Genomic DNA, 23,355 nt, shown 5'->3' with positions numbered 1-23,355 from the left:
CTATTTATAGACCATGAAAAGTATGTGACCTTATCATTTCGACATGCAGCTTATAACAATAAATGTGGACTAGCATTCTTAAATTAAATATAATTGAAATTCAAATATATAACACAAGCTATTGAAGTACTTTAGATTACCGCCCCGGCTTCGCCCGGTAGCTATTTACTAATGTTAGTTCTTCAAGTTTCTCCAAAAAATTTCTGTTATTAAGTGAGAAGAGAAAAGAAGGCAATATCTCCTGAAAATTACATACATGGACAAGATTCTCTAACAAAGGGCAATCTCTTTTTGAGAAAAGAAAGTTTTTTGTTGTTAGAATTATTGAATCGCCCTCCTGTCAGTTTTAACTTAACACAGAGTGGTTGCATTGTTTAATAAAGTTCTAGCTTTCATTCTTTTTCTCCATCTTCTTCAGTTTTGCTCTTATTTATTTTTCTTAGATAAATCTTTTGTTTATTTACTTAATTTCTTGTAAAAAACAAAACAATTTAACAGCAAATAAAACAACCAATATGTTTCTTTTTCATAGCAAAACATACGGTTTATTCCACTGTTTATTGCTAAATACTAAGTATTATTTGTATAGTTTTTCTTTGAGATATTAATGTAAGATACTTTTATGAAATTCGTTGTCAATCTAGCATGTATTCCCTGAGGTATAAATTTTTGTTACAATTTAGCTATTTAAAATATGTGAAGAAATAATAGAATTCAAATATATTTTATTTAGTGGTTACGTCTTTTTCGTCATATATTTGTCATGTGTGACCTCCCTAACTTAAGGTAATTCTCTGTATTTGGTGGGAGAAAAAAGGCATGAAATTTGTTCACAAAATTACATGGAACCTGTACCGAACGCAACTGATTCGTTTGAAGCGAGTTTTTGCCGAAAAACGCTCAGAATATGCGGCCAGGCATTAAACCGTAATATTTCATAATGACAACGCTCGGCCACATACCTGTTAAAAACTATATAATGAAGTGGTTGGAATGTTTTACCTAACCCGCTTTATAGTCCACACCTTGCCACCTCTGAACACTATTTGCTTCGATCGATGCAGAACGCTATCTCTTGAATACGCTTCACCTAAGAGCAGAGTATCCGGAATTGGCTTGTATCGATTTTGGCCTCAAAAGATGAGCAGTTCGACATACGAATACTTTATTTTGAGCTCTCACTACGATACAGAAATTTATTTGAATAAAATTTTATCAACGCAAAAGTACCAAAAATTGCGTAAAAACGGGAAAATACATTTTATTTCAAATTATTAAGCCATTTTTGATAACATTTTTAATACTGGCTCCTGGATTCATACAAAAATTAACTAACACAATATTATTTGGAACTCGAGTGCCAATGTGTATATTGGGCCAAATCGAGGTAAACAGTTTAGTACTTTTTTGAAACATATTTTTTCTTGAGATTATTAACACAGATGTTAATCGTTTGAGACATGTCTGTAGCACAAATATTTTTAGAAAATTTGAGTATTTTTTAAATTTTAAATTTGAGGTTGTTCAAGAACGAAAAGGGATATTGGTACTTTTCTCTTAATGGTACTTTTTTTTAATATTTTAAATTATTTAACTTATCGACATTAAAGTTAGCTGATATGTATCTGAGTGCAATTAAAGTTAGTAATAGGGGATAATATTTAGGTACCAAAATGTGAGAACTGAACTATACGTACTTTCTCGTTCTTCTAATGGTACTCTTAGAAATTTTTATAACAATAGAGCTAAAAACATAAAATTAAGCATATATGGTCCTAAGTGAGTTAGAATTCCAACGGGAGACTTTTTGGTACTTTTTCTTTACTCGAATGGTATTTTATGCTTAATATAAAGCATATATGGATTCGATTGTGTGGAAATCTTAGATTATTTGGCACTTTTTCTTTATTCTAATGGTACTTTTTGAATTTTCTATAATAATGGACCTACAAACATGAAATTAAACATCTATGGTAAGTTTTCTTTATTCTAATGGTACTTTTTAAATTGTTTATAACCAATGATAAACAAATGGAAATAAACGATTAATGGAAATCCACAAGTGACTGCTTTTTGGTACTTTTGGTCTATTCTAATGGTACTTTTTGAATTTTTTATGGTCCTTTTTCTTTATTCTAATGGTACCTTTTAAATTTGTTATAGAAACATGAAATTTAACATATATGGTCCTAAGTAAGTGAGAATTATAGGAGGAAACTTTAGGTACTTTTTCATTACTCGAATGGTACCTTTTGTAATTTCTTCACCAGTGAACCTATATATATATACATGAAGTAAAGCTTATATGGACCCGAGTGAGTGGGAATCCGCAAGTGGTTGCTTTTGGGTACTTTTTCTATATTCTAATGGTACTTTTTGAATTTCCAGTAATAATGGACATATGAATATGAAATTAAGCGCATGTGATCCTAAGTGAGTGATAATTCTAGGGGGAGACTTTAGGTACTTTTTCTTTACTCGAGTGGTACTTTTTGTAATTTCTTCACTAATGAACATAAAAACATGAAATAAAGCTTATATGAACCTGAGCAAGTGGGAATCTACAAGTGGGGGTTTATGGTACTTTTTATACCCTTCGCCATGAGTGGGTATATATAAGTTTGTCATTCCCTTTTTAATTTCTACATTTTTCATTTGCGACCCCACAAAGTATATATATTCTGGATCGTTATAAATAGCGAAGTCAATACAGCCATGTCCGTCTGTATGTTGAAATCAACTTTCCGTAGCCCCTAACTAACTTACATACATGATTCTTCCGGCTCCGTTGCTATTTAAAATCGACAAAATCGGCCCACAAATGGCTAGATTTTTGGCTATTTTTGATCTATATCTGGATTACTAAGTCATTAATATAGACAATATGGATATCTAATGATAGATATTTTAAAGTCCATTGCAACGAAGTACATATATAAAGCTATAGTAAGTTGGACCTACAATGGGTCAAAATCGGGAAAAGTATTTTTTTTTCATCAAACATTTTTTTTGTCATAAATTATTTCTCCAAAAAAATATAAAAAAAAAATTTGGAAAAAAAGTTTTTTAAAAAAAATTAAAAAACAATTTCGAAAAAAAAAATTTTTTAAAACTTTTTTATAAAAAAATTTGGAAAAAAACGTTAAATTTTGTTTACCTAAAAATATTTTAAAAAAAAATATTTTTAAGTATAATTAGGTGAAGGGTATCTAAGATTCGGCACAGCCGAATATAGCTCTCTTATTTGTTCTTTATTTTAATTGTACTTTTTGAATTTTCTACAATAATGGACATAGCAAAATTAAATTTAATAGGAATCATTACTTGGTAATATGCTAGTAGCGGGTAATATGCTAGCATTTTATAAAATTTTTTTAAATAAGTATAAAATAGCAAAATTCTTATTACAACATCCAAAACTTTAGAGTGAATATTTCCTTATAAGCTGACCTTTTCATATAAAACTCAATAGAATCTTTAATATTAAAAGAAAAAAATTCTTTAGTAATTCATTTTACAGACAATGTGTTATTTTGCAATTACTTAAAGTAGCTGTATTTTTTATTATAAAATAAAAATAAAACTTATTTTTGCTAAGAAATTTAACTTTGTTCATTACAAGCTCATTCTTAAAAAACATTTTATATAAAAATTTATATTCCATAGTTTTTTTTTATCAGTTTTTCTATAATTTGTAAGGCTATGTGTGAGAGAGTGTCCATTGTATTATATTCTAGGGAAACTAATTTTCTATAATGTTGTGTATTTCTCATGAAAATTTATTAACGAAATATTTTTCTTTTATGCCATTTTACATGCTACAACAATTTGCAACTACAACAACATAACAGTGCGCAGTAACAAAAATTCACCAAAAGATAGACGGAAATGTAGTACGGAATTTCATAATCAGCCAAAGATGGCCATTGTACAAAAGCACCAGCAGCAGCAACAGGAAAAAGATGAACAACAGGGAGCCAAGAAAGCCAAAGATTTTCTATTAACATCCTTAAGACACCGTAGAAGAAAAATATCCAGCTCTAAATCGAGTCACGACGACAACAATGACCCAGGGCATGCAGGTGAGGCGAAAGAGGAAAATAAACATCCATCAATGCAAAAGCAGGCCATGTATGAAACAAATGTTGTTGTTGATGGCAGTACGAGTAGTATTAAAAGGAATAGTAATAACCGGAAGTCATCACCAGATTATAATAGTGAAACTGGTAGTGGCCATGTTAAGGGTGATGTTGGTGTTGCTGTTCAAACAACAGCAACAATGGCAACAACCTTTCGCTACGATGAATTGCTTGGACAAACAGCAACAATACAACAATGTCATTGTATAACGTGTTATAAGCCAGATAAAGTTGCAATTGTAAATAATGTTACAACGGCAGCAGCAGCAGCAACAACTGCAGCTGCATCACTAAATAAATATATATTAAGGATACCAAGTCAGGGACAACTGGAGAACATGGTACAGCAGCAATACGAGCAACAATATCAAAATTATCAGTGCCCAACTGGGAAATTATGTTGCTTGAATGTGAACGTGATGCCCCATGCAACATGTACGAGTACGAATACGGCAACAACTACTACTAACACTCCCCTTCCTACTCCAATGACTAATAACAACTTGCCAACAACAGCAACGAATGGCAAGCAGCATCAGGTTAATGGTTATAATTTCCATAAAACCCTTAAACATGAATGGGACATTTTAGCTCATCTTACCGAAGATCATCAATTACCAGTGCAACAGTATTATGCCGAATATGGCCAACGCCTACGAGTTCAGTGTCTCACCCAACAACACTCGCTAACCTGTCTTAATCTCAAGGGATCGGATGAGACTGATTCGAATGTAGAAAAGTTCTTCATAGCCTGTATTCCTTTAGAAGTGAACTCGACGGCAGCCGCCTCAAAAGTGGCCATATTTATGTATCACATGAATTCTCTAGCCAACGCCACCACCACAACAATCACATCCGCCTCGACTTCCTTAGATGATGAGGTCAGCAATTTCGAAACGATTATAGAAAATCCCTTAACGGGTATTAAATGGTTTGGACGCGCTCATCCCCTAACCACCCCCTGGTCGCACATACACGAAAAACAACATTATCTACTGCACAACGTGTTGCAAAATCATTTGGCAGATGCTGTCGGTATGGGTGAAGCAGCCATGAGCGGTGATGATGCATTTGTGATTGTTGTGAAAAGAAAATTAGAAATGAAAACAAAAATCTAAGCGAGACCACAAAATGGAAGACAACAAAAAATCAAATCAAATGTTGAGATGAATAAAAACAAAAAAATATATACGTTTAAATGTAGTTCATACAGTATAAAAAGAAGGTGCATGTTGCAAATACATGTTTTAGCAAAATCCAAAAAAAAAATTAACAAAATTGATGGCTTGAGTTACTACGTGTTTACGATTTTATAGTCTAGCATGAGCTACGTTAAAACAAACTGCGTAACTAACTGTATCAATTGGGTTACGAGATACATAAATGAAAAGGTTTTTTGATTTAAAACTGTTTTTAAAATGTTTAAACCTTAACGAAATATTGGAAATAAACGAAATTCTGAAATAAAACTTAAGTCGCTGTTAATGTTGAAATCACGTAGTCAGAAACATGCACTTAATATGAAATAATTTACTTAAATTGGTTGGTATTTTAAAAAAAAAAGATTAAGCTACCTTTTGAATTATTCATATATTAATGCTATTGGGTGCAGATTTTGGATCTGTTTTATCTTCGTAGTCAAACGTGATTATTTTTGTTTTTATTTTAACCCCCTGTCTATACTTGACAAATATTTATCATAACAATTAATGACGTTTGTTGTCACGACAAAGTTGTCTGAGCAAAAGCACTAACAATTTTGTCATAACGAAGCAATAATACTAATAAATGGAGACTATACCTGATAATTTGTTATTTTGACAACAATTTTGACGTTATAATGATAACAATTTAGCAGGTATAGACAGGGGGTAATAAGTCTGTTATTATTTAAATTGGAACATTTTCAAATTTAGTTAGGAAATTTAAAATTTGTATTTGTAACTCATCTAAGTAAGTACTACTACCATAGAGAAATATACATAGAGCGGAAACAAGAAAAAAAAACTAAAACAAAAAAATTACTCTAAATAAACACATGTAAGAGTATTGTTTTTCACATAAAACATTCTCACCACTTAGGTTTTTTGCAACTGAGTTAGGTCTTTGGCAGCAGAGTTTCCGATTTATGTGTATTTATCTATAACTACTATTGTTTGTAAATATATTAAAAAGAAATCAGAAATTTTATTTGTATAAAAATTAAAATGTTTTTTTATACTTTGTTTATTAGTCATATTCATCACTTGTTTATTTAAATGAAAACATTGCAAATCATTTATTGTTAATAATAAAATTTAATTATCGTTTTGTATAAATTTGTTATAGAGTACACTCTAAACGATTGTTTTTTTTTTTACCGAATTTATCTTTTTTGTATTTATTTGCATATTAAGTCTGATTTAATAAAATTGTATTAAATATTAAGCTTATGTACTTTTTTCAATATATATAGTGATGGGTAAGTAATATTCGTAATTAATTCCAAAAATAGTTTTAAGCCGGCTGACTGTGGGGGAATTTCACCAAAATTGGAAATTAATTTGTAACTTCGAAACATTTTTATGCAATATACATATGAAATCTACTACACCATTTCCAAATATATTTCAGAAGTTTCCAATTGTATTTCAGAAATTTCCATTTGTATTTCAGAAAATTCTAATAGCAATACCAAAGGAAATTTCTGAAATACAAATAGAAAATTCTGAAATACAAATAGGAATAATACAATTGGAAAATTCTGAAATACAATTGGAAATTTTTTAAGAATAAATTAAAACTTCTGAAATACAAAAGAAATTTCTGAAATACAATTGGAAAATTCTGAAATACAATTAGAAAATTCTGAAATACAATTAGAAACTTCTAAAATACAATTGGAAATGGTGTAGAATAGAACTACAAGACATAACTGGTCGATTCACAAGGTATCTTATCTTGTCATATTGTCATAATATTCAAATAGTTCACAATAGTTTGGAAATGTTGTTATTGCATTTCAAGCAAAAAATTTCCTAAAATAATACAAAACAGGTTTACAATTTTTTAAAACTGTTATTAGGGAATAAGTATTTGGCCTTAAGTTGAAATTTACATAAAAAATATGTCTATTTCGGAAGGCTCTAGCTCTCGCAGTAATATAAGTTTTGAAATTATCTGTTACCTTTTTAAAAAAATATAAATACACTAGCTTCACCAGGTGCGCTTCGCTACCCCTGTCGTAGTAAAATAAAAAATATATAGCCTATTGACGCTTACCAGTAAGGATCTATTTACGTTCCAAATTTCAATAAAAATTTTAGTGACATGAATTTTGTGTATAAAAAAATTATTTGTGTTGAGTTTTATTGGACTATCAACATTTTTAAGAGATTTATGCAAGTTAAAGTGTTTATCGGAAGTGGGCCTCTATGGTAGCTATGACTAATTTTGGACCGATCATCACAAAATTTGGTGAGGCGAGTTCGACTGATATAAAACTTAGTTTTTCTGAATTTGGTATGGATATCTATGTATATAACTAAGATATATATGAAAGCTTTCAGATAGGACAATCGTATGGGGGCTATGAGAAATAATGGACCGGTACTAACCAAATTCAATAGGCTTTGTTCTTGGGGCAATGGAAGAACTTGTACCAAATTTTGTCAACTCAGAAAGTGATCCCGAGCAGATTGGTATACTTTAAGGTGGGCGTAGGGACAATAATTCTGCACGTCACAAACATCAGCACAAACCCAATATAGGGTATATTGGGTTTGTGCTGATGTTTGTGGAGTAAGGTATAAATATATGGTGGAGTAAGGTATAAATATATGATATTATAATTTTCAAATGCTAATATCTCGTAAACTATAAGAGATAATATATAGCTATAAAGATGTTTTTTATCTCTTTTATTTATATAAAAAAAATTCAAATTGAATCAAGAACAAAATTTTTCATAATTTTTTAAATTATACCCAACTTTGGGTCATTAAGACTTGAAGTGTAAAATCCAGACTGAAAGACAAACTCAATTATTTAATGAAATCGGACTATCCATTTAGAAGTTACTAGGGTATTCATTCGACTAATGATCGTTCGAGTAATCGAATAATTTCTTACGAATAATTATTCGAACAATTTAAAAATGGCCATTTTCGAATAACGAATAATTCGAACAATTTTATGTAGATTAATCGAATAAAACGAAGAATATTTAAATTTATTAAATTGCTTAAAATTTTTCATAATTTAAAATTTAAATAAGTAATAATGACTCACAAAAATTGTATTGTTTCTGAAATTCGACAAATAACTAAAGACAGGGATTTTCGATCACTGTAGATGAGTGTTCCGATAGCTCCTTCTATAAATATATATATATAACTGAAAAAACTTACAATTCTAAAAACTAATCTTTCAAAATTTTTAACTTAGGACTTGAACCAATGAAAAGAAAAGGTACGGAATAAAATATCTGTTATTTAGCTGGCGAAATATTAGAAGAATCGCAATTAATAATCAAAATATTAACTTAGATTAAAGTGTAGTTGAATGTGACGTAGAATGTGATTTTGAAACGGTCGTCGAAAGTGATATTGAGGATGACATTTATAACGATTACATTGAAATAGATGAAGGCCACGATCTTAAAATATATGTATATAAGTGATGTTATTAACCGCGTGCGTAAGTGTTGCAAAATATTTAATAAATCGAATGATAAACACAAATATTGCAAAAGAAAGAAAAGCATGGAGTTTGTCTTATACTTGATTTTGAACATCATTTAACATCTTTGTCTTACATGGTAATAAACTTTTTGCGTATTTGTAAATGCGTCAATCATGCACTGCCTGATTTCAAATAAGCCACGTTCACTGACAATGATATCAAACTTTGGACAGATTCCCTTTATTGTGTAATTCCCCAAGACCACTTTATTAAGCAAATATTCGGCAACGTTGATAGAGCATAATGTAGAATACAATTTGTTATAAATAATTTAGAAATAGTGAATAATTAATTTACTAAAGAATTAGTTACTCAATTTAAAACCCGAATTAATGCGAATTTTTTAAAGCTAACCTCCAAAACGGAAACTAAAGGGTTTGCTAGTCAATTGTTTTGTGGATTGTTCGGGAGTTAATCTGATCAGAATATTTCTGTTGAAAATTAAATGATGGACTTTATTTACGAATGTTTTTTAACATTATCAATACTTGAATTGTTAACTTTAACGTTATTTTTTAAAAACCGACATCAAAACTTCATTCTTTATTTTTTTAAAAAAATTTAAATTATTCAAATAATTCGATTAATTTTAAACGTGTGATCGAATTATTCGAACAAGTTAAAATCTCTTATTCGAATTATTCGTTTTACTCGAACAAGAGAAAAATCGAATAATTCGAATACCCCAGAAGTTACGGATTAATTTCTTCATCTTTTTTGTAATTCACCCACGGTTATTAAAAAATCTAGTATTTTTATAATTTCAAAACATAAAATGTACTCACATAATAAAATATTTGGGTTCACCTGTAAATATATAGAAAATAAAAACAAATTATCAAAATTTATTCAAGCTGATGTTCATAAATATAAATTTAAATATTAATTTTTTATGAAAAACAAATTGAATTTTGAAAAAATATGTATCAAGGCGTATTAACAAGGTGAGTGCATAAAATCAGCTGTTTCTTAATTCGCTGTGGTTTTATGTACACTATATGTCAAACTTTGTTTATGTTTACATTTGTTATTGTAAATAACATAGTAATATTTTAATTCGCCTTGATTTTGATATTTACCGCACATTTTAACAAAAACAAATTACCTGTTGTTTTTGCATTGTTGTATTTGTTGCCGGGACGCACTCACCTTGTTAATACGCCTTGATATGTATGTAATTTCAAAACATACAATAGCAATTTTTAGGAATATAAAAAATAGTTCATAATTTTATAACATCCACTAGAAATGCGAATAAAAAATATAATATTAAACTTGACATAAGTGTGATTTCTATTAATATAAATATTTATCCTTCGACAGTTAAAAAATAAAACAATTATCCTTACACTTTTAATTCAAAGAATAAAACTGCTATAAAATCGTGTCTCGATTTATTGATTGATATATGTAAACAAGTATATACATTAGAGTGCTCCAAGATTGAATGGCCGAAAATAAAAATATCAATGTACAGGACGTCCTACAGCTAGAATGTTTAAATACTGATGATATAATGATGCCAACTGCATGCAGACCATTTCAATATTTATACAAGTTTTTTTTAACAATATTATAGTCATTGAAACTATTTATATGATTGCGATAACCATAATATGTTAAAGTAACGATTCACATGATTGTAGCAATCATATATATGATTGTATTAAATAAGTACCTAAATGTTTGTGACAACCATTTTATGATTGTCGATGGTTATCATAATCTGAGAACAACATATTATTATACATATATAAGATTCATCATGTACATGATTGCCATAAACATATATTTATTAACTACAATCATATATCATTCCTTAATAAAACAATAGTGTATAATTTTTTTGCCATTTCGAAATAATTGAGTTCAAAATTTTTGTGTTTGTAGTAGGGTATTCAACCGATTAACCGTTAATCGGTTAACCGATTAATTTTGGACGGTTAACTGTTCGAATAATTTGAAATTGCCGATTTTCAAATAACAAATAAACCGATTAATTTGTGTCGATTAACCGATTAACCGAAATTCCTTTTTTTTTTTGCACTTTAAATTTTTTTTTTGTATTTATTTTTCCATTTCAATTCAAATACAAATTTCAAATTAAAATTAGATATTTTTTGAACATCCAATAAACATGTTTAGTGAGTATGTATAACAACTGACATATTTAATTTGCATGTATTTGAAACTTTGTTTGTATTTACATGTATAGACGAAACTTTTTTTTTTGAAATGAGTCTTTTATCATAACTGAACGAAACTATTAAATTAATCAATATCCAAAAAGGAATATTCTTGATTTTTCCAAAATATACAATCAGCGAGAGAGTTTTTTTCCAAGAAAAGTTTTATAAAATCTGAAGAAAAAAATCGTTTAAATTATATTCTTTTTATAAAAGATTATTTCAGAAGATCTCACTAAAACTATAAAAACTCACACATCGCTCATTTGCTGCAACAACGTCATAATTCAAAAAAAGTCGTTTCGAGAAAAACATCTTTGAATATTTTATGACATTTTACTATTTCTTAAATAAATTTTCAACAAGTCATGCGATTTCAGAAATTTAAATAGGAGATTTTAATATCTTTCTAACCTGTATTTAACCCAAATTTTTACTTATCAAATATACGAGAAAACATGAATTTTTACAATGTTTACAACAAAAAAACACCCTCACAAAAAAATAATTTTTTTTTTTTGAAAACTGATAAAACTATATGAAAAATTATAGAACAGCGCATATTTTGTATTACTCAGTTCAATAAACTCGGATTTTGAGTAATGACGTTGTTGCAGCAAATAGGCGATATGTTTACAAAAATGATCTTTTTTTTTTTTTTTTTTTATTTATTTAGTTTACTATCATCATTACATTAAAAATATATAAATATTATTAAATACATCTTTTGAGTTTTTACTTAAAAGTATTGCAACAAATATTAGCTTAATTTAATGACAAAAATACACAACTTGTTTATATGTTATTTACAATGTAAGGGAAAAAGATAGAGAAAACCTTTAATCTTTAAGAAACGCTCAACAATAAACCTTACTTTAACTTTATTTCTAAAGTTAAAAAAGGTGTTAATGTTAAAGGTTTCTTATTATATCATAATTTGAAGATCTGTTTCGATCTTCAAATTTTTTAGTTAATTTACTAATAACTGTTATAAACATATCCTGTTTAAATTTTGTATGAAGTCTATTAGTTGAAAACCGCCTGGGCAAGTTAAATATAATTTTTAGATTTTTATTTTGAATTATTTGCATTTTCTTAAGATATGTTTTAGCACATTTTTCGGACCAAACTTGACACCCATAGGTCATTATTGGACGAATACACATTTTGTAAAGCAATATTTTGTTTTTGTGGTTCAATGTTGATTTATGATTTAGCAGGGGAAACAATGCCCTCCCACATTTTTGTATACAAAATTCGTTGTTGTATTTTCAATTTGAAATGAAAATATAAATTATTCGGTTAATCGAATAATTTCAAATTAACCGATTAAATCTAAACCTCGATTAATTATTTGCTCGATTAACCGATTAAACCAGAAACCCGATTAATTGAATACCCTAGTTTGTAGACATTTGGAACAAAAGTAATATTTCAATTGATCTTTTGACCCACTTTGTGGAAGTAGAATTTCACCAAATTTTGACCACATATAGAATCGGTTATGTAGATTCTTATTATGCAATAAAAAACATAATAATTTTATCATATTATGGTTTCCACAATCATATAAATTCTTACTGTGACTATAATATTTAAAAAAAAACTTGTATAAATGTTAAAATGGTTACAGCAAACTGGAAGAACTATATTTTTTTTCTATGGGTGTGGTGGTGTAACGTCTCTGAAGTTTGGTGATGCATTTACAAGGAGAAAAAATTTATTTTTTCAGTTTTTCCCCATGGCATTAACGTATCACAGACTACTTGAATAAGAAATGTAGAAACAAAAATTAACATGTTTTTAGAAATATTCAAATAAAAGTAAATACGGATCTATGTTTTTATATCAAAAATTCGCAAAACATTTTTACCGTAACGGTAATTACGTACACATTTTGATTATTTTATATTAAAATGCAAAATTAATTATTTAATGGCAAAATGTTTATAATATCTGAAAAAATAATTCCCCTTGTAAATGCATCACCAATCATCCTAATATTTTACTGAACGTATTTCTACAATCCAGTGTACAATTCTTTAGAAAGGGTTTATGGTTGATCAAAAATTGCAATTAAATTATTTTGGGGCACTCTAATGCACATAAGTATTTATGGTAATTCAATATTAAATATGTATGTATGTATAATATAATTAATTTCCACTTCAACAACTTTTTATGTTGACAATTCATTCATGTCTGTTGGCTGCCATGTCTGCGATATATTTGATGATGATGATGATCTTCATACACAATTCATTTAATAATTTATTTTTTTTGGTTTAAATGGTCATCATTCAATATCTTACCAACCAACCAATAACAATTAAAAACCACAAACATATTTACACAAACAACACATATGTACATCCATACTTGTAAGTACATACATACATATGTATGTATATATCCCAATCCATTTTTTTATATAGTATATTTAATTGAAAATTGTTTCAACACCATCACCGACATCAGTAAGCAAGCGATAAACAAACAAAAAAAAAAGTATTAAATAAAATTGTATTTATAACAGAGAAGATGGTTTTATGCTGAAAAAGCATAAATTTTCTTTTAGAGACCAGAGCCTGGAATAAAAACTGGTCTTTATACGGCCACAATATTGAGTAACGAAAAAAAAACAATTTTGCCATTCATATACACGCAATGCATGTTTATAAAATAAAAAAAACACCATCATCCTTATAAAAGGATGCAAGCAGAAAAAAAAACTCTATAAACTGCCACCATTGATTGAAAAATATGCCAAAAACAGCACAAATAACTGACGTCAGCACAACAGCTTCACACAACCCACTACTTAATATACACACTCCCACTAACAGTAACAAAAGTACCACTAACCCCCCTTCCTTATCAGGTGTTTACTATATAAATGTAGAGAAAATTGTATAAAGAACTGCTAGAAATCATCATATAAACACCCACTCATAGGTATAAAAACTGTTAAATATACAATATAAAATGTTAAAACTATATAAATAATAATATAAAAAATACCTACAGAAATCGGTAAATTATGTTTAGTTTTAATGGAGCTGTTGTAACACAAAATCATGAGATTTTTGTGAAAGCTAATTATTAATCACGTATTCGCACCCTGGTAACAGTAGCGCTTTTAATTTCCAACAAGTAAGAGACCAATATTCGGCTGTGCCGAATCATATTTACCCTTCACCAAATTATAATTTAAAATAAAAATTTTAAATAATTAAAATTTAATTTTTCTTTTTTTTTCAATTTTTTTTTTGAAAATTTAAAAAAAAAATATTTTTTTCGAAATTGTTTTTTTTTAATTTTAAAAAAAAATATATTTTTAAATTTATTAGTGAAAAAAAAATTGTTTGGTAAAAAAAAAATTTGGGTTAAATTTTTTTTCCCGATTTTGACCTATTTTAGGTCCAAATTATTATACATCGTGGCAATGGACATTGAAATATCCATCATTGTCTATATTAATGACTTAGTAATCCAGATATAGTTAAAAATCGAGGTTGTCCCTGTTTTTTTCTTATATCTCAGCCATTTGTGGACCGATTTTCTCGTGCAACCGAGCCGGGAGAATTCCCGACATATTGATGCCATGTCAATCATGTTTATAAGTTATTTGGGGGCTACGGAAAGTTGATTTCAACATACAGATGGACAGACGGACATGGCTATAACAATCCAGAATATATATACTTTTTGGAGTCGCAAATGAAAAATGTAGAAATTACAAACGGAATGGCAAACTTATATAAACCCTTGTCACTCATGGTGAAGGGTATAAAAACAGAGGCTTCCCAGCAGTTCTGGGAGACTGTACCGAACTAGTGATTTTACCTATAATTTAGGGTGACAACTAGTTACATAACTAGCTGATCTAAAGTAGTGAACATATTGGGTTCACATACCGGTAGATTCAGTTACCTTACTAGCTACTTGTTACTTTAATATATCCTCAAATAGTCATGACTGTTTATAACTGCAGTTATAAACACATCTCTTAGACAGTCCAATAACCGATTGCTTGTAAGCAACCCTTCCTTCGACAACTCTCCAATAGATTACTTCAGGTAGGAATAATATGGAATATAGTGTATTACAAAATAAAATACTTAGAGAAACTAAAGTGACAATTGACTTCACACTAGGTTGCATGGGATTTCAGTAAACCAGCAGTTCTACTAGTACCGAACTAGTGATTTTACCCATCATTTAGGTTGGGAACTAGTTACTTCAATAGCTACGTGACTAGTTATTTTAACATGTGAATGTCCTAAGCAGGGTGTCAATTGACCATTTTTGATTACAATAATACTGTCTAATAGCTGGTCCAAAGTAGTCAACGCATTGGATTCACATACTGGTTAAATAGCGTCAACAACCTTACAAGCTTTGTAACTGGTTACTTGATCAGCTACATAACTAATTATTTTCACGTGTACGGGTGCTAATTGACCTCAAATAGTCAGATAAAAGGACATATCACAGACAGTCCAATAAATGATTGCTTGTAAACAAACCTGCCTCCGACAACTCTCCAATAGATTGCTTATATTGGAGACAAAGTAAACCATTAAAGTGACTTCACTATAGGTTACTCAGAGACACTAAAGTGACTATTGTCTTCACGCTATGTTACATGGAATATCAGTATACTTCAACAAAAATAAATATAAACTGTATGTGAATTATATCAACAAAATTTGCATAAAACCAGTTTGTACGAATTACGCGCAAAACGTTTAAAGTGACTACACTCTAGATTACTTAGAGGCACTTAAGTGACAATTGTCTTCACGCTAGATTACCGCTCATACGTGTCAAGAGACCCAAAATATATAAATTGGAGTCAGTCAAGTGACAAGACATTAGTGACAATTACTGTCTATAAGAAATACATTGGCTACTTGCTTAACTGCTGGCAACTGTATGATAACTCTGTGCATGAAATTGTCACCTTTTTGGTGGGGTGGGTCGATTTTTTCACGAAAAATCGTATAGCAGAAACGCATTCTACAAAAAATTCTAAGAAATTTTCTCCAAGAAACCATAGGTCTAAAATCAAATCCTATATTGCGCATTTCGCCTTTTATCCAATGATATTTCATTATTTTTTTTTTTAATAGTTTTTTTATTGGATAAAAGACGAAATGCTCAAGATAGGATTTGATTTTAGACCTATGGTTTCTTGAGGAAACATTCATAGAATTTTCCGTAGAATGCGTTTCTGCTATACGATTTTTTACTTTTTGATCGTCCATACAAATCGACCCAGCCTAATGTACATACTGGTAAAAACAGTACCTTATCTTTTAGCCTTTTAGCAATCGAAATATTTTCATTTTGTTCGAGCTCCTCATCTGAGATAAAATCTATTTCATTTGAAGAGAATTTAAATTGAGTTTTGTTAGACATCTTAGAAAAAAGGTGAAGAATTGATTTTCTAGAACCCCATTCAAGGAAAACCAAAAATATCGTTTTCCTTTAAAAAATTACGGGCTTCGGGATTTAGGAAATCTCGAAAACCCCGGGATTTTCGCGATGGGATTCCCGTTTGGCATCTCTAGCTTTAACTAATTGAATTCAGTGCTGCTAACCGTTTTTTTAGGTTTGTTCGTAATTTCGAGATATACCATTATTTAAAAAATGGAGGATATATATTTACGTAATGCAAAAACCGAAATTCTGCAATAAAATTGCCTTTAAGAGGAGCTTAACATGTTATTAATCTTCGCAGTTGTTTTAGAAATATAAATTTTTATTGGCAAACAAAAAATAAAACGATTGGAACTACTGAATTCAGTGTACCCGAATTAGTTTAACCCACCGGGTGCCCCGTTTGACAGTTTTACAAATTAACCCCTACAAATTGTAGGGCTTTGTTATAGTCGTTATCTAACCAAATAATTTTTAATTAAAACCTCTCCACATGTGGTTTTTAATAGTTTTTAAATGTAGCCATATTTAAAAAAAATATTAAAACTCTATAGAAAATATATGGAAATGTATTAATTTTTTACATTGTATCATTATATTTTAAAATAATAATATTAAATTATGGTTTTTGCATAGGCTTAAGATCTTTTCAAAGAGCGAGCTTGTTTGCCGTTTTTGTTTGGTATTGGTAGTTAAATTTACAGTAACGAGCATACAACTGCTAACTATAAATAAAATTCTTAACAAATGCGAAATTAACCCTAAGCTCCATGCCTTGAGGATTTTATACCTAAAATGCAAGGATCACATGGTTTCTTATGCCGATTAATAATAAAAATGTGCCAGAGATGAGAAACTTTAAACTCAAATGAAATTCAGATGTAAACGCCGATACACGTGTCTTTTTTTTTGTCTCGTATATCAAAATTTATTGGTCTGACCTTGTAATTTTTTTTTGTGTTGTACAGTGTTATTAAAAATAGTGTAAGACTAATATTGTTGCAGTACCATTGGGTGTATGGCTTAAAAATGCGTGATTTTTTTAGAATTTTTAACTTTTATTTTGAAACATTTATACAATATAAATTCATTCAAGGAAATGGTCATTGTTAGCTATGACCTTTTCCCATCTTTCTGGCAATATATGGGTTCAGAGCCAAAAGAACAACTCATCTGTTGAGGCCAAGAACGAATCAAGCCAATACGGATACTCTGTTCCAAAGTGATGCGTATCCCAGAAAGAGCATTCTTCATCAATAGAAAAAAAATAGTAGTCGGACGGGTCATCGGTATGGACTTTAAACCGGGTGAGGCAAAACTTCCCAACCACTTCATTGTAAATACTTTTAACATGTATTACAACATGTGGCAGGGAGTTGTCATGATGGATTATTGCTGTTTCATGTCTGACCGCATAACATGAGCGTTTTTCGGTCAATGCAGCTAAAAATATTTAGGACCCTTTTGGTCCCACCAAATAGAGAACATTACCTTAGCGCCAGGGATATTTGACATTGGTGTCGATTCGGCTGGTTGGCTGGACTTCACATGATCTCTAACGCTTCGGGTTATTGTATGGATTAATTTTTCATTGCAAGTAATGATTAGGTGCAAAAATTATTTCCTCTTGTAGTGTTCAAGCATCATTTTTCGATCGTCTTTCGATGTCTCTCGGCTTCAATTCATATCGTACTAAATCCTGCTGCTGGCAAAGGTTTTGAAATTTCTGCTTTAGTAGCTTCCAATGATTTTGTAAGCTCTTGTTGAGTTTTGCAACAATCTTCATGGAGTAATGCCTCCAATTATTTGGCTTTAAACTTTTTTGGCTGTCCAGGGCGATTTTTGGCTTCCATGACAAAGTTACCACTTCTGAACCGAACAAACCATATCTCGCACGTTGAAACCGATAGAACACATTCACCATAAGCTTCTGTGGTGAATGTGTTCTATCAAATTAAAGAAGTAAGTTAATTTTATTTAATTTTCTTAGAGTCGCACAAATTTACCACTATTATAAGCAAAATAAGTGCGGTTAAAGATCACACAGCATAGTGTTGCATTTTCATTGCTCGTTACTGTATAGCTGCATATGTGTAGAATGGCGTTGGCTAGTGTAATTTACAAAAAAAAAGGAACTATTTTTCATCAGTGAGCTGTTTTTTATTAAAGTTGTACGAGAAGAAAAACCATTAAATAATAATGAAAATGTTGCAGTTTTTAAATTATGTAAATTGAATTTTTTTCCCAACATCGTGTTTTTAAATCACATATGTTGAGTTTGTTGATTCAGTTTTGTATATGTTTGTGTATTAAAAATGTGTGAGTGGATTTGTTAACATCATATTTAAAAAAAAAACATATTGAATAAATGATATTTATACTTAAAAATTCATATACTATGCACACAAACATATGTACATTAGGATGGCCCCGTTTATATGACGTAAAATTAAAATGAAATTTTAGTTTGAGGAGATAATTTTGTCCTGGCGTTAGTATTTGATGAGCTGGTTCAATTGGACTCTGTAAACAAAATAAACTTAAATTTTAGTTCGGAACATCAACCACATTTTTTGGGGTAACCTAATATACATACATTTGTATGTGTGTGTAAAGAAACAACACAATTAAATATTCACACACATACACAGTTAAACATTTATTATGCGTATGTAAATTACAGTTGTGTTTAAAATAATAAGAGTTCCCGTATAATGATATAAAACCATTACCACAATTGGACTTGTTGCTTGCCAAAGGTTTAATCGTTTTTTCTATAAGCATTTCCACGATTCAGAACGTGACATTCGTAAGTCTTAGAACTGAAAATAAAATAAAGAAATCTTAAAGAAAATAGTTCTTGTTTCCATTTCTCGTTAGCAATCTATAGCACTATTTTTTCTGCAAAATTTAGACTTTGTCGTTAAGTTGTTTCCAATATATTAGCAATTAATATGCGATCCAGAATGCGACAAAAAATAGAATCAGTTCTTGAATGAATCTAGAAAAATGTGAACAGGATCATCATTTGTTAAAACTATTTTCTTTTTAACTAAAGTACAATAAAGTTAGCGGTTTTCTTGGCCTTTCGGTTTTTTCTTTTAATACTAATTTCAATTCAATCAATTTGAATTGAATACTAAAATCATATCTAACATTAGATAACAGAATGATTCATCCAACTAATTCTTCTGAAGACTTATTTACATTGGGAGAATGACTTAAAAATGCGGATTTTTTTGTAAATTTTTAACTTTTATTTTGAAACATTCGTATAATATATGAACTCTTGCCATCTTTCTGCTAACATATGGATTCCAAGCCAAAAGAACTGCTCATATTGTGAGGCCAAGAACGAATCAATTTCAGATAATCTGTTCTGACATGAAGCGTGTCTGGACTATAAGGCGGGTGAGACAACACTTCCCAACAACTTAATTCTAATTAGTTATTAAGAGGTTGTCATTATGCAATATTACGGTTTTATGTCTGACCGCATTTCGGCCAGTGCTTGCTTTAAAGTTTAAATGAATCAGTTGCAAATACATGATATTGTTACGTTTTAACCTTTTCAAAACGCTGGTTTATTTCCTTTAAATAAACCGGATACTTTTGATTGCAAATAAAAGCCGTTTAGTAGTTTGAAAATGGCACAACTCTTTATTTATTCAAATGTACAACAACAACAGAATTAAATAGTCACTCAATGTTTTTTATACACGTTTGAAATACAGACACAATTTATAATGTACACGAATTTACTTGAAAAAACACAACACACTTTAAGGCACTCAGTTGATGTTTATTCGAAAAGCGTCTCTGATAAACTCACTCACGACTGCAACCTCTGCCACTATTTATAATACTGCCATCTGCACTCCAGATTGTTCTTTAACTGTCAAAATTCGAATATTCTAGATCTTACTAATACATACGCCATCTGTGCTGTACTTTCTACAGTGTTCTTTAAATGAATATTCGAATTCGAATACAGCGTTGCCAACTTACGATCAAATCAACTGAAAGCTTTTATTTAATAATGCCCACAGATATGTTACAGTTTGCTATTACAGCACTGTTATTTGAAAGCATTATGCTACTTTTAAATCAGCCCTTAAAATCGTTATATTTGAATTCAAGAACAATTTCGTAACAATATTATAAATGAGTAGACTGTGAAAACTCCCATATAATCTTAAGACTATTCGCATATAACACTCTACAGCGCTTAAAATCAAAATAAGTTCCACTACTTGAATCACCCCGACTGTAAAAAAAAATCATACAATTATGATTTTCAATAATGTGAATAAAGTAATAAAAATAATGAATAATAAACAGAAACAACACGGTTTTAAATAAATGTAGCATTTACCAATGATGCATTCCTGTCAAATGGATATTAAATGTCAATTATCTTGTAATGAAAATATATTGCAATAATTTGTGTTAATTGCAAAAAAAAATTAAATAAATAAATTCAAATGTTGTAGATATGAGCACAATATTAATGCTTAAAAAAATCTGTTGATATTTAATTAATATGATGTGATTTTATAAATATTAATAAATATGAAAAAATCATTATAATGTCTATTAGGGTGTTAACGCCAAAAGACCTTTAAAATGATGGCAAAACTGCCTTTGAAACAAATATCAGAAAAACCTTAACAAATATACCATCGAAACAAATAATTTTGGAAATGTTATATCGAATTGCGGTTACCCTAATGTATGAATGCATTTTAATTCATTTAGTAATTTATTGTTTTTTATTATTATTAAAATTTTTTTTTTGCAATTTGATTAACTGCATACATATTTTAATAAAATTTTAAATGTTTTTTAATTTGTATGCAACTATTTATTATTTATTTACCAATAATTAAATAAACTGAACAACAATTTAGGTTACAAGGATATTGTAAATAATTTAATAAAATACTTATACATATGTATGTGTATGTTAATGTTTTTTTTTTTTTTTTGAAATTAATACACAATGGTTAAACTGAAAGTTTTTGAAAAACCTTAGATTGATTTTAAAAAATACACAATATTGATTTATTTCCTTTACATAAACCTAATTCTTTTAATTGCAAATAAAAACTATAAGTAATTTAAAAATTGTAACAACTCTTTATTTATTTGAATTAACACAACAATTTAAATTGTCACTCTCTTTTAATACACAAACTTGTATTACACAATTTAAAAACACACTGGTAATACAGTTGATGTTAAATCTAATAGAGCCAACAATACACTAACTCACTCAAAATTCACTATTACAATTTATATACACAGCACCATCTTCTAGTAGTTATATGAATTATCTTCAACTGCGTACGAGAGCATATAGCTGGGGCATGAGATGTCTTAAACATTAACATAAAAATGTTAGGATATACAATTCGCAGATTTTTGCATTTAATTTACAATAATTTTATTTTGTACTTCAAAAGCGTACGAATGTCGCGTTCTTGATTATATATATCTCCAATTCTGATATATATTTGGTTCCGTAATATAACATCGACCTTCGGAAAATTAATTTTAACCAAAAACAAGTAAGAAAGTATGGTCGGTCAAGGCGTTACAAACATCTGCTCAAATCCTATATACCCTACCCTCTATGGTGGTGTAGGATATGAAAGGGGGACAAAAATGTACAACAAAATTTTCTTCGTCCCCAAATGGTTAACCGGGACCCGCGTCTGCTTTAAAATAAAGATTAAAAATATTTGTGCTAAAAAAAATTTTCTGTGAAAAAAAGTTTTTCCCGATTTTGACTCATAACTATAGCGATATATACGTCTTTGGAAAGGCGTTTGAAATGTCTATCATTAGAGTTCTATATTGCTTATATTATGACTTAGTAATCCAGATATAATTAAAAAGTGGATCCAAAATCGAGGTAGTCGTTTGTTTTTGCTTATATCTCAGTCATTTCGATTTCAAATAGAAACCGATATCAGTCTTGTATGTAAGTTATTTAGGGGATTTGGAAAGTTAATTTCAACATACAGGCAGACAGACGGAAATAGCTATATCGATTCCGCTAACTATAACGATCCATATAACGACGGAATGACAAACATATATATACCCTTGCCACTCATGGTGAAGGGTATACAAATTGATAAAATGTTAAATTTTCGTATTTTTTTGACCGAAAATCTATTATTTGCGACAGCCGGAATGACCCGGAAATCTTCGGCCAAAGGCTGCCAACCCAGCAACAACAAAGTTTCTTAGGGAACTTATAGTGCTTTTATATTCATTTGAAAGGTATCTACTAGGGTATTCATTCGACTAATGATCGTTCGATTAATCGAATAATTTTTTACGAATAATTATTCGAACAATTTAAAAATGGCCATTTTCGAATAATGAATAGTTCGAAAAATTTTATGTAGAATAATCGAATAAATGTTCATAAATATTTAAATTTATTAAATTGCTTAAAATTTTTCATAATTCCAAATTTAAATAATTAATAATGACTCACATTGAATTGTTTCTAAAATTCGACAAAAAACTAAAGACAAAGGGACTTTCGATCACTGTATGTATATGAATATTACTGCAAGAAATTACAATTCTAAAAACAAATCTTTAAAAATTTTTAACTTAGGACTTGAACCAATGAAAATAAAAGGTACGGAATAAAATATTTGTTATTTAGCTGGTGAAATATTAAAAGAATCGCAATTAATAATCAAAATATTAACTTAGATTAAAGTGGAGTTGAATGTGAGGGAGAATGTGATTTTGAAACGGTCGTCGAAAGTGATATTGAGGATGACATTTATAATGACAACGTTGAAATAGACAAAGGCCATGATCTTAAAATATATTTA

At 29.3% G+C, this 23,355-nt stretch overlaps 1 protein-coding gene across 1 annotated transcript in view; it reads left to right on the top strand.

Moving 5' to 3' along the window:
- Window positions 1-5,257, top strand: part of LOC135953557 (uncharacterized) — a 49,545-nt gene extending 44,288 nt beyond the window's left edge. Inside the window, exon 4 of the mRNA XM_065503507.1 lies at window positions 3,852-5,257. Coding sequence (XP_065359579.1) covers window positions 3,852-5,257 — 1,406 coding nt within the window. The remainder of the gene's footprint in view (window positions 1-3,851) is intronic.
- Window positions 5,258-23,355: the final 18,098 nt, after the last annotated feature.

This window comes from Calliphora vicina, chromosome 1 (assembly GCF_958450345.1).
Source record: "Calliphora vicina chromosome 1, idCalVici1.1, whole genome shotgun sequence".
NCBI classification, from domain to species: Eukaryota; Metazoa; Arthropoda; class Insecta; order Diptera; family Calliphoridae; genus Calliphora; species Calliphora vicina.
The sequence above is the reverse complement of the archived record's forward strand: the minus strand, read 5'-3'. Positions and strand labels throughout refer to the sequence as shown.